The sequence below is a fragment of the Fukomys damarensis genome, unplaced genomic scaffold (assembly GCF_012274545.1).
Source record: "Fukomys damarensis isolate Sample0158 unplaced genomic scaffold, DMR_v1.0_HiC HiC_scaffold_13, whole genome shotgun sequence".
NCBI classification, from domain to species: domain Eukaryota; kingdom Metazoa; phylum Chordata; class Mammalia; order Rodentia; family Bathyergidae; genus Fukomys; species Fukomys damarensis.
Window position 1 is genome coordinate 15,454,098 of NW_022900925.1, and position 15,915 is coordinate 15,470,012.

The following is a 15,915-nucleotide window of genomic DNA, read 5'->3' on the forward strand; positions in this document are numbered from 1 at the left end:
GCAGTGTGGCTGAGCTGCTGGGCAGGACCTGCCGGTTGAGGAGACTTGTTATCCCCTGCACGGAGCCTGACACGGGGCCTGGCCGAGTCCTGCACCGGGACCAGACTTCTGATCCGAGAACAGGCCAAACCTCACACCTGGAGCCAGTCTTCCAGCCTGAGAGCGAGTGGGACTACCTGCCCCAACTGTCAAAGAATGGCAGCAGGTGACTTTGCCACCCTCTTGTTTTGGCGGTGGTCTGTTCTGCTTCTAGGCTGCATCTTCTCTCTCTCTCTCTTTTTTTTTTTTTCCCTCAAAGCATCCTTTTCTCCCTCTGTTATGGTTTGGGTCTAGATGTCCCGCCAGAGCCTCATGTGGTCAGAGGTGGTTGAATCTAGTGTATGATACTGGGGTTAAGGGTGTGTAATTACTAAACCAGGGCACTGATTGGTTTGGCACCACCCATAGTCTGAATAAAAGAGGCAGAAAGGCTCTGTTAAGGTTCCCTTGCTGCTTTTGCTACTCTGTGGGCACCATGAACTGTTCCTCCTCTGCAGTGCCCTCTGTTGTGTGCCGCTCTGCCATGGAGCCAGCCGAAACCTCTACAGACTTGGAGATGAATAAGCCCTTTCCCATTTGATTTGGGATCTCCAGTATTTTGTCTCAGCAACGAGAAAAGTAACTAACACACCCTTCGTATTTCTTTTGTGCTTTTTCTCCTTTTTTTTTTTTTAACTAGGGATTGAACTCGGGTCCTTGAGGCACGTGGTAGAACCACTGAACTGAATCCCCCGCCTTTTTCTTATTTCTGCCCTGAAATAAACAGTAATCTTTCATATCCACCAATTGTCCTGACCAATTCATTGATCGGGACAAATAAGAACCTGGAAATCATTGAGGCTCGTCCCTACCTGTCAGATAAGAGTGCTGGCTCTTCCTGGTCCCGTTCCCAACTTCCTTTCCTTTCCTCCTTTTCACTTTTCTCCTGCACGTTCTTTCATTTTTCTCCTTCCTTCCTCTCTCGTTCTCTCCTGTTTTCCTTTCAGAGTAGGCCAGTGGTCCTTTCTCATCTGTACCTCAGGAGTCTTTGGTGCTGACAGGAGCCTGAGCTAGGTAAACCTAGCATCATCAGAACCAATGCCCCACACACTTGGGGTTGGTTCCTTTCAAGTAACATTCAAGTTGGCGGTTTTTATTTTTTTGAGACAGAGTATTGGTGGGTAGTTCAGGCTGGATGTGAACTCACTATAGCTTGGAATTTGCAGTGACGCTCCTGCTTCAGCCTCCTGAGTGCTGGGGTTATAGGCGTGCCCCACCATGCCCAGAAAGTTGGCAGATTTTATCCATTTGCTCAAGAAATGCTTACTGAAGAAAGGAGAACTGTGTGCTCAGCCTGGGTTTATGTCTGGGGGTTGCTGAGATAAATAAGACAGATATTGGGCCGGGGATTTAGCTCAGTGGTTTTGCCGCCTGCCTCACAAGTGCAAGGTCCTGAGTTCAATCCCTGGTACCAGAAGAATAAAAATACAAAATACAAAATAAGACAGATATTGTCCCTACTCCCATGAAGAGGTGTGAGGAGAGAAAAGAATAAATAAAACCTGGAGTGGTAGTGCATGACTATAAAATCCCAACACTGTGGAAGGTTGAAATAGGACTGCAAGTTCGAGTCCACCTGTGAAAATTTTGAGATCTTGACTAAAACAAACTAAATAAATAAAAAGGGCTTGGTATGTAGCTCAGTGCAAAGGCCCTGGGTTCAATCCCCAGTATCCACCGCAAAAAAAAGAAAAGCAAACCCCCAGATTACTGGGTGATAAACCCTGGAAGAATACTGAACAGAGCCCTGTGGGAGAAGCTGGCTGGGGCTGTTGGACAGGCTCGCAGAGAAGTGTCTGGAGCGGAGACCTAGATGCCCAGGTATCATTAGAGCCCCAGGCCGGGTTCTCCATAGGCAATGAAATCTCACTCTGGTTGATGCAGATGGACTGTGCTGGATACAATTTGTAATAGGTAAATCTTGGAAACAGCCCAAATGGCCATCAACTGACAAATAGATAGAGAAGATGTGGTCTTTTATATAATGGAGGACTACTCTGCCATAAAGAAGGATGAACGTCAAACATGCAGCCTGAGACCATACTCCTAAGTGAAATAAATCAGACACACATGTGTAAATACCACATTGTTTCTCTGGTGTGAGAAACCAAAAGTGGAAATAAGGACTAAAATGTATAATAGATACTGGGAAGTGGGAAGAAAATGTTCAAATGAGAAGGGAAACAAGGGAAGGTGGAGGGAAAAGGAAAGAAGGGGCAAGAAAAAATAAAAATAGAAGGAAGAAATGGAAACAAAGCTTTTGTACATAGGGAGGAGGGTTTGGGGGGAGGGAAAAGAAGAGGCAGGATATATATCACGTACAGGGACACTGGCCAGCAGGGTGTTGACCACAGTCTCAGGGCAGGAGGATCTGGGTAGAACCCAGCCACCGCTACGCCACAGGGACCTCCAGAGTGGGCCTGGTCACCGCCTGGATCATGAGGATGACCCTCGCCTGCAGGCCAGCCAGGAGAAGTGGAGCAGGTCCTTTCCCACACTTAAGGAACCCTACGTGACCGGACCGTGGCCCGCCTGCCTCCGGGGCCCTGGCTGCTCCCTCCTCACTGAGCAATGTTTCAGCCCAGGAGTCACCATCCGGGCGCCCACACGACCTCCCTGTGTCCACACAGCCTCTCCTCCCCACTCCCTTGTGCCTGTATTTTTTTCCTGTCACCTTCTCACATGTCATTATTGCATTTCGTCTGTGGGTGATCTCATCTACGACTGTGCCAGCTGACTGGCACCAGTGCTAACACTCCACAGCCGTTTGTGGACTCAGTGGTTGATAGCATGGCACACTGCTTTTGTGTGCAGTCTCGGGAGGCCTGGGTTTCTGGTCATGTCAGCGGCCAGCTGTGTGATTAGCACCGCGCTGGAGCTGGTTTCCCCCTCTATAACTTGGTACCTGCCTCAGATAGGTTCTTGACAAGGTCCCAGCTGCCTCACCCTCCTTCATTCTACACATCCCTCCGCTCTAGTAAATGAATCTCCAAACCGATATGAGAGCAGTGTGACGTTTCCATTGACCTTTGGGTTATATGTCGTTATAAATATTAACAAATAAGACTTATAAAGGACACCTCTGGGCAGGTCAGACAAAGTACAAAAATTGTCCTGGGGCTGCAATTTGAGGACGGTTTCTGCAGCCGTCACATGGTAGCAAAACGGTGTGAAGCAGTGTACGAGTCTGCGTCGACGACAGCCAAGAGTCCATGCATCGGGAGGTTCACTCGGTTTGAGAAGGGACAAAGGGCAGCACATGCACAGCCCAGGCTCGGCGGGCGGGCGGGCCGGGGAGGTGCAGTTCCTCGTTCTCGCCACTAGAGATCAGGAGGTTACCGCCTCAGGGTTGGAAGACGGGCCCGTCGGGGATTGGCTAGTGGCGGCGGTGGGCGGGGCGAAGACCTGGGCGCCTTGGGGCGTGCAGCGCACAGGGTGACCTCCTGGTTAGTGACACCTAACTTTGGAACGATTTTTCTTTTTTTGTCATCAGATTTCCTGTCTTTGTTGGGCTAATGGCCAGAGGAAAGATGCCTGTTTGGGGTCAAAGGCAGAGTCGATGCTGCTTTTCAGTGTTTAACAGAGACGCAGTGTGTACTGTGCCTAGGACAGAGCCAGAGCCTCGGACCAGGGGTCACTTCCGGCCAGGGCGCTTCACGTTGCTCTTGAGCTAAGTGGCCAGAAGCCCCGCCTCCCATCTTGACAATCCCTGTGATCACCAGGCACCTTCTTACAGGGCAGCCTGGGGCAGTAGGGTCCTGGACTGGGTGCCAGGAGCCCTGGTTATTTGTCCCAGCCAGGCCCTTTTCCCTGTGTCTAATAAGGACGTCACACTAGATGGGGTCTACACACCCTTTCAGCGTTGCCATTTGGTACTTTCACCTCTTCATTGGCTGCTGAGGCCTCTGTCAAAATGAAGCAAGGGAAAGGGAGAAGATACCTGGTGCTCACCCAGAATATAGGGACCCTTAAAAATAGGTTACCTCCTGCCTTGGGCCCCAGGGTTTCCCGTTCAGGCTGGAGCCCCTTGAGGACCTCTTCAGTCCTATTACCCAAAGGGCCTGTATCTGAGTCCTGCTGCCCCCTTACCCAGCCGTGTGACTTCGGCAAACCACTCAGACTCTGAGCCTCATAAGGGAGGGTGCTCCACTCTTCTCACAGGGTTGATTCATGAAGGCACTGCCTGCCACCCCATGCCACAAGGCAGACTTCCTTCAGGTGGGGAAGCCAAGTTTCTGTGAACAAGTATGGCTGGGTACTGCAAGGGGCTTACAGTCGTTTCATTGCCAACTGAAAGGGCTGATGGGCACTTGGGATTTGAACCCATGTCTCTGGACTTGGTGGTGATGTGCTGTGCTCGAAGCAGAAGGTTCAACTCTCATGCCTGTAAGCCTAGTGTGGGACAGCTGTGGGACTCAGCACACGGGCCTAGCACCCCGTCACCCCTGCAATGTGGTGTCCAGTGTTCGGCCTGGGGTGGGAGCCGAGGATCCTGTCCCAGCTGTGCTAGGGCTTCGAGGCTGGGGGCAGATCACTTTCCCTCGGCCCCCGTGTCCTCACATACCAAGGGAGGACATGGTGGGGCTCTGCAGCAGCCCCGAAACACCCTGGCTCTGCATTTGTTCAGCCACAGCTCCAGGAAGGCTCTTCATGCCTGAACCCCAAGACTGAGATGCTCTCAGCTCCGTCCCGGAGAGAAAAGTTGGCAGGGCCTCTCAGCTCCTGGATTTCCCAGAAACCAGGCCCTGCACTGCCACTGAGTGCTCCTGAAAGGGCCATCAGATGGCATCACAACAGGACCAGAACACGGGCAACCCTGAGGGCCCTGAATATCCTGCTTGAACCCAGAGGGCTGGGGAAAGAGGAGTTTGCTTCTTTTTGTGCCAGAGGTGCCATTTTCTCTTCTCCATTGCAGCTGACGAATACTCAGGCTGGGCAGAGCTGGGAGCAGTCTGAGAGCTGAACCGGACCCTGCACCATCAGCTTCCCCACCTGATACAAGCCCGGCCCCTGCCTAACAAACCTAAAACCACCCACATGGGCCCCCTCTCCCTGCCCCAGGTTTTTACAGATCACTCCCACTGCCTACCGAGGATGTTCTTCCAGCTCTGCCTAGAGACCTCTCCCCTTTAAGTCCTTCTGGAGGCACCGCCTCCTCCCAGAAGCCTTCCCTGTGCCCATCACTGCAGGCACAAAGCTAGCTTGGCCTTCCTCAGCCCTGGTTTACATCCAGCTCCCGGCCTAGAAGTCGAGGGCAGGCCCCGTGTCTCGCCCACTGGCGGGGCTTGAGTGATGCCCTCACCCTGGGGCCTCCAGGAGCTGCAGACTCAGCTCACAGCCTCTTTCCACCTGCCCAGCCATGCCAGAGAGGAATGGATGTGGCCGGAAGCTCCTTTGGCTCCCCCATCTAAGTCCCATTCTCCACTGCCCAGTCTCCCTCATTTGCTTTCTCTGGCGCCAACCTGAGCACCCCAGCTGCCTGTACTCTCTGCCCCGTTGACCTCTAGCAGGTCCTTGCCACTGGGTGGCCAAGTCCTCCTTCTCCTACCACCTGCCCCTCTGCCCTAGGAGGCGGACAGCAGGCCCAGCGCTCTGCCCTCCCGTGTCCCTCGGAGAGCCTGGGTGCTCTGCGTCCACCAAACGGGGTTGCAGTGGCTCTGTGTCCGAGTGGGTCTTGGATCTTTCCCAGCATGGGGGCCACAGCCCTTCGTGACAGCCAAGGAAGCCCAGGGCCAGGCCTGTGTGGGCCTGGGGGCACGGGTGGTGGCAGCAGGTGGGCAGTCAGTCACTGAGCGCAGCCCCTGGGAGCTCGTTGGTGAGCGTGTGCCAGCGCTCGATCCGCTTGTCCTTGTTCTTCAGGCAGTCAAACCAGTGCTTCAGACGCTCGCCTTTGGCGTTGATGCCCAGAACCACGCCGCCTGCAGAGGGGGCAACAGGGATTCAGTGACTGCCCAACCCCTGGGACCAGGGCTCCTCTCAGATCCTGTGCCGACGTCAGACTCTCGCTGCCCTCCAGGCTTTGAGTGTATCTGACAGGAAGACAGTATCTGACCTCCATCCACGCTCCTGCCCCCCGGCCCAGCTAGGGGTCTTGCTCTTCCTCTTCCAGGGCCCAGTACCATGCTGGGCAGGGTGCAGCGGCATGAAATAGGGGCTGAGGTACAGGGGCCAGGAAGGGAGGAGGCAAGGCAGCCCCACTGTACCTGGCTATTGTGCCCACCAGGCATTCAAGGTCACACAGGCTCCGAGTCCAGCCCTGGGTGCTAGTCACCAGTGTCCTCATCGTTCCAGCTCCCTGACAAACTGTAGTGTAGCCTCCCAGGCTTCTTACCCGCTCTGGACCTGTCTACTGTCACGGAGGGCAGGCTGCATGGTGTCTGGGAGGACCTGTGCCTGAGCCAGGGGCACCACTTGGCCACACCCAAGACAAGCACATGACTAAACTGTTTCCCAGTGTGCCCCTCTTACCAATGAAATCGTTGGATTTCCCAATGTCGTAATCCCAAACAGTGACCTCCAGGGTCTTCTTGGCCAAGTCCCCATGCTTAATCTCGTAACAGAACTCCTGCTGGCCAGAAGGGGAGCATTAGAGCCAAGGCAATGGGGTGAGGGGAGTGCGGAGGGGCAGGGTGGGCATATCTCCTGTCACTTCCGCCTGAGGGCCCAGGACAGGTCCCCATTCCCTCAACACACCTGCCTGTGAACCCCCTTCATGTGACTCATGGCACAAGAATGAGTTTTTATCATCCTCAACTTCTGGGCTGGCTATGCTGACCTTTTTTAGGGGTTGCGTGGTACTGGGGTCTTTGCCAAATCCCCAGAGCTTTTTTACTTTATCTTGCTAAACTGCCCAGGCTGGGCTCAAACTGGAGATCCTTTTGCCTCAGCCTCTGAGAGTTCTGGATTACAGGTGTGCACCACCACAACTGCCTGGCTTTGTCCTTCTGTATGAACTCCTCTCTCCTGCCAGCTTCTGGGACCCTCTGACATCAGGTGCTTCTTCCCCCTGGACACAGCTCCTCAGCCGTCTCTGGGATCCTGGTTCAGTTCTGGCTGTGCTTGAGGGCTCTCTGCTCCTCCACCAGCCCTGCTGCACGAGGGCCCCTAGATCTGTCTCCAGAGTCCCTGGGCTGAGGACCCTGAACCCCACCTGGTCACTTCTCTTTCTTGGGCCTAGGGCACATCATGAAGCCTCCTGCTGCACCCAGAGCTCCTCTCCATCTTCACACCAACCCTATCACAGCCAAGGATCAGGACATCCCCTAACACTTCCCTCTTCCCACCCTACATCCACCACAGCCAGTCTCAGGCAGATCCGCCTTCGTCACCGTGGCCTGGCGCAGCCTCAGTCCTACCCCATGGCTGGGGCTCTCCTGTCAGCAGCTCCCACAGTGACCCTTGGAAGCCCTGGCTCCTCTGGGGCGGGTCCACTGCCCATCACGAAGCCCTAGCAGCCCCTCATACCTCGTTGAACTCCGGGTTCAGGGTTTTCTTCTTCACTGCTGTCTTATGTTTGGATTTCTTGTCCACATCTGGCTTCAGGTATCTGAAATCATAACCAAGGGAAGGGCAGGGGATGAGGAGCAGCTGTGGGGTGCAGATGCAGCGAGCCGGGATCAACGGAGCCTTTTGTCCCTGCAGCGACGTTTCCATCCTGCTTTTGCCTAATTACGGGAATCCTGGCACAGCCTTGTGTGGGCAAAGGTGAGTCAGTGGCAGCAGGAGGAGGGAGTGGGCAGCTCTGGAAGCTCCCCAGACCCCCTCTGTCCCCCAGGGAGAGCACGTTCCTTGCTTCTGGAAGTCTAATTTTTGCAAAAGTTATATTTCCCACCAGAAAAACATATTTAGCAGAATTGGTTCCTTGCTAAAGTTTTTTTTTTTTTAAATAGCAGGTTTATTGATATATAATTCACATACCATAAGATCCATCTGTCTAAACTGTAAAATCTTTTTTTTCAGTGCATCCCCAGAGCTGTGAAGCCATCATCACGCCCTTTTTGGAGCTCCGAGGAAGGGAAAGGCCTTTGGGGACTACAGGGATGCATCCTCTTCCATCTGCAGGCCTCCACTGTGAAGATTCCTTCACTTGAGGCTCAGTGTGTTGGACTGAGTTGCCCAAGGAACGCCGGGGAGTCTCAGGTGTGCAGAGCTGGGGCTTTGGAAGGTGCTGGGTTGGGGTGTTGGACTCATCCGAGAATTCATGTGCAGCTGAACGTGGGCTACAAGGCGGGGCCTGGCTGGAGGTGGTCACTGGAGGCATTACCCGGAAGGTGTATTCTTGTCCCTGGCTCCTGCCTTCTCTCACTGCTTCCTGGCTGCCAAGAGGGGAGCAGCTCTCCTCTCCCATGTCCGCCCACCATGGGCTGAATCCTCTGAACGCCACACCCCTTGAGCTGTGAGTGTTGGTACTGTGCCCCAGGACAGGGAAGTGGACTGATACAGTCCCCAGACTCTCCTCTCCAGAACCTCTTGCCCTGTCCTTGCACAGACAAGTGTGCAGCACTTGCCTCCCCTGCTGAAGGAGCTCTGGGGTCAGAAGTACGTTGGTCTCACCCATCCCCAGCTTCCTCTCCCCAGCTCAGCGGCTGCCCTGGGTGGGTCAGTGAACTGAGTACTTGAGGTCCCAGTGGTGAAACGACAGCTGAAGATGTGCTGGGGTCAAGCTTCTTGTTTCATTTGCAAAACCGCCCTCCAGAAAGACTGTGTGGCTCACACTTTAAAATCTCTGCTAGTATCTCGCTGTTATTTTACTTCGCATTTCAGAACTGCAAACATAATGCTGGTTTACTATAGAAACAGGGGAGCGTATGTGGTGACAAAAGCTGGGGGTAGGAGAGAGGGTGAGGATATTTGTCCACACAAGTACCTGTTTGTAGCAGCTTCATGCAACACCCAAAACCAGAAACAAGCACATGCCTTTCCCTGATGAGCTGATCAGCAGGACTCGTGGCTTATCCACAAGGTGGAAGACTACTCAGCCCTAACAAAGACCGACCCGTGGGTATACACAACCCCAGGGTCTGATGTGCAGGCCAAGCCAGACCAAGACAACACACCGTCTGGTATCTCTGTCTGACAATCAGGAAAAAACAACACTACTAGGACAGAAAACAGGCCAGTGGGTTGGGGCGGGGAATTTTCTGGGCCCTCTGTACCCTTTACTCGTCCATCCAATCAAGGGGTGGGAATATTTGAAAAAAAGAATTGCGGTACACTTCCGCTCCTCCTCATTATTCCTAATGGAGCGTAACGACTGTGGCACATGCCTGTCATCCACGCTATTCAGACGGCTGAGGCAGGAGGACTGAAAGACCAAGGCCAGCCTATCTCAAAAAACCAAAAGGGAAGCAAGGCGTGGAGGTGCACGCCTGAGTCCAGCTCTTGGGACTAAGCAGGAAGATCAAGTGTTTGAACCCAGGGAGGGGGATGCCGCTTGGTGGTAGAGTTCTTGCCTTGAACTGGGGTTCAATCCCCAGTACTGCGAAAGACAACAAGAACAAAAGACAACCACTTGTCAATAGCATCTGTATTGCATAAGGTATTATAAGTAATCTAGAGGTGACGTAAAGCATGTGGAGGATGTGCAAATACTAGGCCTTTTCACGAGTGTCAGGGACTTGAGTGTGGGTGGATTTTGAAATCTTCAGGGGTCCTGGAACCATTTCTCTTTGGATGCCAAGTATCAACTGTATTCTCTATATTCAAGATTGTATGTGTTGCAAACTTCAAACAGGGAGCAACTTCCAGTATGTAAATTCTATCTCAGTAAACTCAACTGAAAGTTGGGGGCTCAAATCCACTCGAGAGGGTGGGTTGTGTGTGTGTGTGTGTGTGTGTGTGTGTGTGTGTGTGGTACTGGGGACTGAATTCAGAGCCCTCACACTGAGTAGATGTTTTATAATGGAGACCCATCTCGCGCTTCCTAAATTGCTAAATTACTCAGACTGGGCTTGAATTCGCGATCCTCTTGCCTGGGAGTATAGGCTTGGGCTGCCCACAGCTGGCCTGAATCCCTTACGATGAATTTCTCTTCCCACACAGGCCATATTGCTATGTGTTAGTGTTGTCTCCTATGCAGTGTCCTGTGCTGGTTTGCACTGGGGTGAGGAGCAGGGACGGGGGAGCCCTGCAGAGTTGGATACAATGCTCTGGAGCTTCTGTGCCCTCAGCCAGGACAACTTGTGTCCACCTGGTGGCTCCTCACTGAGACACTAGGCTGCCAGACAGACGCCGGCACCAGGCCTTCAGCCACGCGCAGTTCCTCTCGGGGCCATCCCGTCGCACCTCCAGAGCTTTGCCCTTTCCTCTACTGCAGTGCTGTTCCCTCCCCACACCAGGGCCCCGGGAATCCCTCGATTCCTGTCACAGCTTGTGTTTAGATGTCCCCCAGAGCCTCATGTGAACGAGGCGGGACTTCTTCAGAGGTGCTGAATCTAGAGTATGTGATGCTAGGACTAAGGGTGGTGACTAAATCAATCCACCGAGTGGTTTGGCACCACCCTTAATCCTGGTACCCCGGATACAATATAAGGGACAGAAGAGGCTCGTCTTCCCCTTTATTGCTTTTGCTACCTTCAGCCTGCCATAAACTGCTGCCCGTCGGCCACGCCACCCTGCCTTTGAGCCAGCTGACTATGGACTGAAACCTCCGCAAACTGTAAGCTAAATAAACCTTTCCTCCTTAACTTTGGGTGTCAGGTATTTTGTCTCAGCAATGAGAAAAGCAACTAAGACAGTGCCCTTCTGGGCAAATCCCCCAGAGCCCTGCCGCATGGCTGTTAGGACCCTTCTGCTCTGGCCACCCAGCTGTGCCAGAGCTGTGCTCTACACAGTGATCTGACGGCCAAAGGCTTCTAGAAGACCCCCCCCTCCCCCGCCATGTGCCAGGTGCAAGGGCCGGAGCAGGACGGAGCTGCTGGGGTGGCACAGGAAGTTCCTTCTAGTTTCTTGTTTCCCTGGTAGGAAACATCAGTAATAAACAAAAGATGGTATGGGCTGTACACAGTGACAGCCCTGGCACACAGTATTCACTCAACCAACACATGCTAGCGATTATTATCATTCCGTCACGCTCTGAACACCTGGGGCTGGGGTCAACTCTCAGCCTGGGGAAACTGAGGCAGGTGTCACCAAGGGTGAAGTTTATAAAAATGATGCAGACTAAAAGACTTGACCCACTGAGACTTGCTCCTTGGCATCAGCCCCCTGGCTCCTCCGTTGCTCTCCTCTGGGGTCCCAGGACTCTGTCAAGGAGACAGCTGAGGGGCACCTGTGTCCTCATTTCTCAGTTTTCAGGAAAGCGGAGGCCCCTAGACCTGCTCAGCAGACCCTGTCCTGGGCAGAAAGTTTTACCCAGACTGAGGGGTTCAGGGGAAGTGTGACTGTGATCTAGGAGCTGCCCAGGGATCTGCCCACCTCTGAAAGGTCAAGTGGACCTGGCTGGGGCTGGGGTGTCCTGCAGCTCCCACACCAGCTGTCCATGGCCTACCTTGGTACAAGGCCTTGCTCACCTGAGGAAGCCAGTATGAGGTGAGACCCTGGTTTCTGGGTGACCCAGTAAATGACCTGGAATTCCTGTCCACCTGGCAGGTGGGCACTGAACATGACTTAAACTGTTCATGCCATTTTGGCCTCAGAATGTATTTCTGTCTGAAAGGAAATCCAGCATTACAGGAGAAGACGAAGGCTCCCTACTGGCCTCTGCAGTCCTGTTCCCCTCCCTTGCCAGAGACCACCACTCAGGAAGTACCCTGAGTGGTAAAGAAATGCAGTGACCTCCCAGGGTCTGAGGGAGGTGTTCCGGGACAGCCCAGATACTGAAAACTAGGGATGCTTGAGTTCACATATAAAATGGCCCAGTATCTGCAGATACCCCACACAATCCTCCTAGATTCTATACCTTACACTGTCTCTGGGTTACTTATAATACCCAATACAGTATAAGCACTGCCATGTAAACAGCAGTTACACTCTATTACAGAGAATAATGACAAGAGAAAAAAGGTCTGTACCTGTTCAGTATAGATGCAGTTCCTCCACACCCCAAACAGTATTCTCGGCCTGGACTGGCCGGAATCCGGGCATGTGGAGGGCTGTCTAGGACAGTGACATGCTGTGGGCATAGTTCTGCAGTTTGCTTTCTGGCTCAGCACGTTTTGGACAGCTGTCCATGTTAATCTGTCTAGGTTTAATTGATTCCTTTAACCACACAGTGTACCACTGTACGCGTGTGCCACATTTTATTAATCTATTTTGCTGCCGAACATTTGGAGATTTCCAGTTTATTGCTACTACAAGCAACACTGACACAAATAGCTTCCCACCTGTGGGTTGGTCTCTAGGATACAAACCTGGAAGGAAGATCATGTGGCCGTCGGGTGTGCACATTTCCCAACTTTTTTGGAAGATTGCAACTTTCTGGAGTTTTACTTATATTTATTTATTTAGTTTTGGTACCAGGGATGGAACTCAGATCCTTGTCCTTGCGAGGCAGGCGGCGGAACCACTGAGCTAAAGCCCCAGCCCTTTTCTGGTGTTATAAAAAGTATGCTGACTGTCTTCTAACACTTGTAGTTTCTTCACACACTCAGGTCTCTGAGCCACTGCACTACATTTTTTTTAAATTGTTTTGCTTAAAATTTTTTTCTTTTGAGACAGGCTCACTAATTTGCCTAGGCTGGCCATGAACTTGTGACCCTCACTGCCTCAGTCTTCCGAGTGGCTGAGATTACAGGCGTGTGCCACCACACCTGGTATAATTTTACACCTTGTTTTTATTGTACCTGTGACTGTGACTGTGACCTGTCACATGAGATCAGCCGTGAAATTGTGTATCTGTATTACTATGTCGGGACTCAGAAGTTTCAGAGTTTGAAGCACTTTGGGTTTCTGGTGTTTCGGTTGGGGACGTTCACCTTTTACTTCATTCCTCATAGTCCATGGTATGGATGAGTCCACATTTCATTTCTCCAATCATCAGTGGAAGGACATTTGAGGTGTTTCTACTTTTAGCAACTATGAATAAAGCTGCTACAAACATTCACAGATACATTTTTTTGTGCATGTGCATTTTTTTAGTCCTCTCTGGTGTAAATCTAAGAGTAGAACTGTTGGATCATGTAGTAACTCTGTTTTAAATTAACCTCCCCTCCAAATCCCAGAACTGGGATCGAACCCAGGGTCTGCACATGCTAGGCAAGCACCCTACCACTGGGATACACCCAGCCCCCTCTTTTCCTTTAGGCACGTTGGATAGAACTTGGATCCTTGTGCTTATGAGGCAGGCGGTGGCACACTGAGCTAAATCCCCAACCCACCAGACCTTTTTATTTGTTTTATTTTGAGACAGGTCTCACCAAGTCACCCAGGCTGGCTTGAACTTGTGATCCTTCTGCCTCAGTCTCCCCAGTAGCTGGGATTATAGGCATGGATCACCACCCCTGGCTTGTGTTTAACTTTTTTTATTTTTTTGGGTACCAGGGACCGAACTTGGGCCCTTGTGCTTGCGAGGCAGGCGGCAGAACCACTGAGCTAAATCCCCGGCCCTTTTTTTTGTTTTTTTTGAGACAGGGTCTCATTATGTAGTTGAGACTGACCTGGAACTCACTATGTAGCTCAGGCTGGTCTTGAACTCAAAGCGATCCTCCTGCCTCAACCTCCCGAGTGCTAGGATTACAGGTGTGCGCCATCACACCCGGCTGTGTTTAGCTTTTTGATGAACTGCCAGTTGGTTTCCAAAAGGCTGCGGCCATCTTGACATATGATTTTAAAAGTGACTGAAGGATGGGGATTTAGCTCATTGGTACCTTGCCTGCCTCACAAGTGCAAGACCCCGGGTTTACACAAAAAAAAAAAAAAAAAAAAAAAAAAAAGGGACTGAAATATGACAGCGGCCATTGGGCGTGGTGCCTCAGAGTTGTGGCACGAGAAGCACTGGCCTCCCTGTGGGACCAAGAAGTCCCCTCAGACTCCATCACCTGGGCCTCCTCTGTGTCCCCTCAGGCCAAGGCTGTTCCAAATCCTACCTTAGCTCCTCTGTCCCAAAGCCCCTCCCCCTCCTCTCTGCAAGTCCCTGCATCAGGGGAGCACCCTCTGGATGGGGACCCAACCACCTTTTTGTGCAGGGCCCCAGGCAGTGAAGACCATCACTGTGGTGCTCACACCACCCCTCTCCAGCGGCCACTGGATCCCTAACCTGCCCCTGTGAGCCCAGGGCACATCCTGTTTGGCCAGGTCAATAGCTCTAGGGCCTAGGTCACTGGGCATGTCTCCCAGTTAGTGACTCTTCTTAGTGCCACTGTTAGTGGTAGGGCTGGGTGGACCCTTAGCTGCACCTGTGGCCTCAGCACAGGGCTGGTGCACTCGGACAGTCCCAGTGGTCTCTTTGGCCAGGTTGCCCAGCTTCCCCGCTGCCCCTGGCCCTGGACCCTTGTGTCTCTGCCTCCAAGCTGCTCATGATGCCAGGCCCTACGGTCAGAGAGGCCTGTCTGTGGCCTTAGGAGACAGATATTCTCTATGACCTAAGAAGACACTCAGTTTCTCTGGGCCTGCATTTCCCCATCTGTATAATGGGCTGGGCACACTTGCCAAAGGATCCCTTAAGAGAACAGGCCCCTGTGAGCATGGGTCCTGGCCTGTCAGGTGCCCTTCTAGGGCTGGCCTTGCTTGGCCACAGTGCCAGACACTGTCACTGGGTGAGGAGGGGCAGCAGGCACAGGCCTGAGCTGCACACTTACGTTTTCACATAGGGGTCCGAGTAGCCGTTGGCATCCATGGCAGCCAGGTGTGCACACCGCACAATGCCCACCAGCAGGCCCTGCTTCTGTGAGCTGTACTTGAGGGAGATGAGGATGCGGCCTCGCTCTTCCAGGGACTTGTCTTCCGTCTTGTCCACCTGCCGGTGAGCAATCACTCAGTACTTCTGCCCCCAGCCGACAGGCCACCGAGGCTGTCTGTCTCCAGCTCACTTGCCACCAACTGGTGAGTGGTCACAGCCCCGTCCCCTGTGGCCTTCCTGCCTGACTCTCCCCTGAGGACGCTGCCGCAGGTGGAGTCTGACGCTGCCCTCCGTGCTTCTGCCCCACAGCCTGAAGTGGCTTTCACAGTCCTGCACAGCTTGGCCCAAAGGCCAAATCGGACTGGATGCCTGGCTCTGTGTGGAGCTGTGCTAAGAGTGGTCTTCACTTTCTTCAACAATATTCATAACGCATGAAATTCAACCTCAGTGTCCATTAATAAGGTTTTACTGGAACTTAGCGTCACCCTTCCGCTTTTACTCTACAATGGCAGAGTGAGTAGCTCTTAACGGAGACAGTGGGCCCGCAAAGCCTCACAGATCTGCCGTCTGGCTCTTCACAGAGTCTGCCGACTCCTGCTTTGGTGCCGGCTGCTTGGCAGGTGGTCCCTGCTCTGCCCTCTTCATATCTGAGACCGGATCTTCTCTGAGCTCTGCCCCATGCCCCCTCCATGTCTTCTCTCACGCTGAGTTTGCTCCCAGTGCCCTCCTGTCTCCACATCTGATGAGCTCCTGTCCCTGGGATAGGGCTCGGCTCTAGTGGCTCCTCCTGGACGTTCCGGATCCCTGGGCAGTTGGGTGTCCTGCCCTATGCTGCCCTGTCTCAGCTTCCTGTTGCCATGCACTGTGGCCACCTGCTTCCTCCTGTGTCCGCCCCTAGACTCTAAGTCCCTTGAAGACAGTTTCTACCTGTTTCATGCTTATGCTCCAGAGTGGGTGAGGGTCTGGCCCTGAGCAGCATCCACCCGCCACAGGCTTGTCCTAATGAAGGTGGGAACAGAGGGACAGATGGTCCCTCTGGGTTCGATTTCATGACTCCCACT

General features: G+C 52.9%; 1 protein-coding gene across 1 annotated transcript in view; it reads right to left on the reverse strand.

Annotated features, from left to right (window-relative positions):
• Window positions 1-2,340: 2,340 nt before the first annotated feature.
• Doc2b (double C2 domain beta) overlaps window positions 2,341-15,915 on the reverse strand; it is a 33,870-nt gene continuing 20,295 nt past the window's right edge. Inside the window, exons 6-9 of the mRNA XM_010642169.3 lie at window positions 14,814-14,971; window positions 7,543-7,624; window positions 6,547-6,643; window positions 2,341-5,996 (exon numbers count right to left, since the gene is read on the reverse strand). Of these exons, the coding sequence (XP_010640471.1) occupies window positions 5,860-5,996; window positions 6,547-6,643; window positions 7,543-7,624; window positions 14,814-14,971 (474 nt within the window). The 3' untranslated portion in view covers window positions 2,341-5,859. The remainder of the gene's footprint in view (window positions 5,997-6,546; window positions 6,644-7,542; window positions 7,625-14,813; window positions 14,972-15,915) is intronic.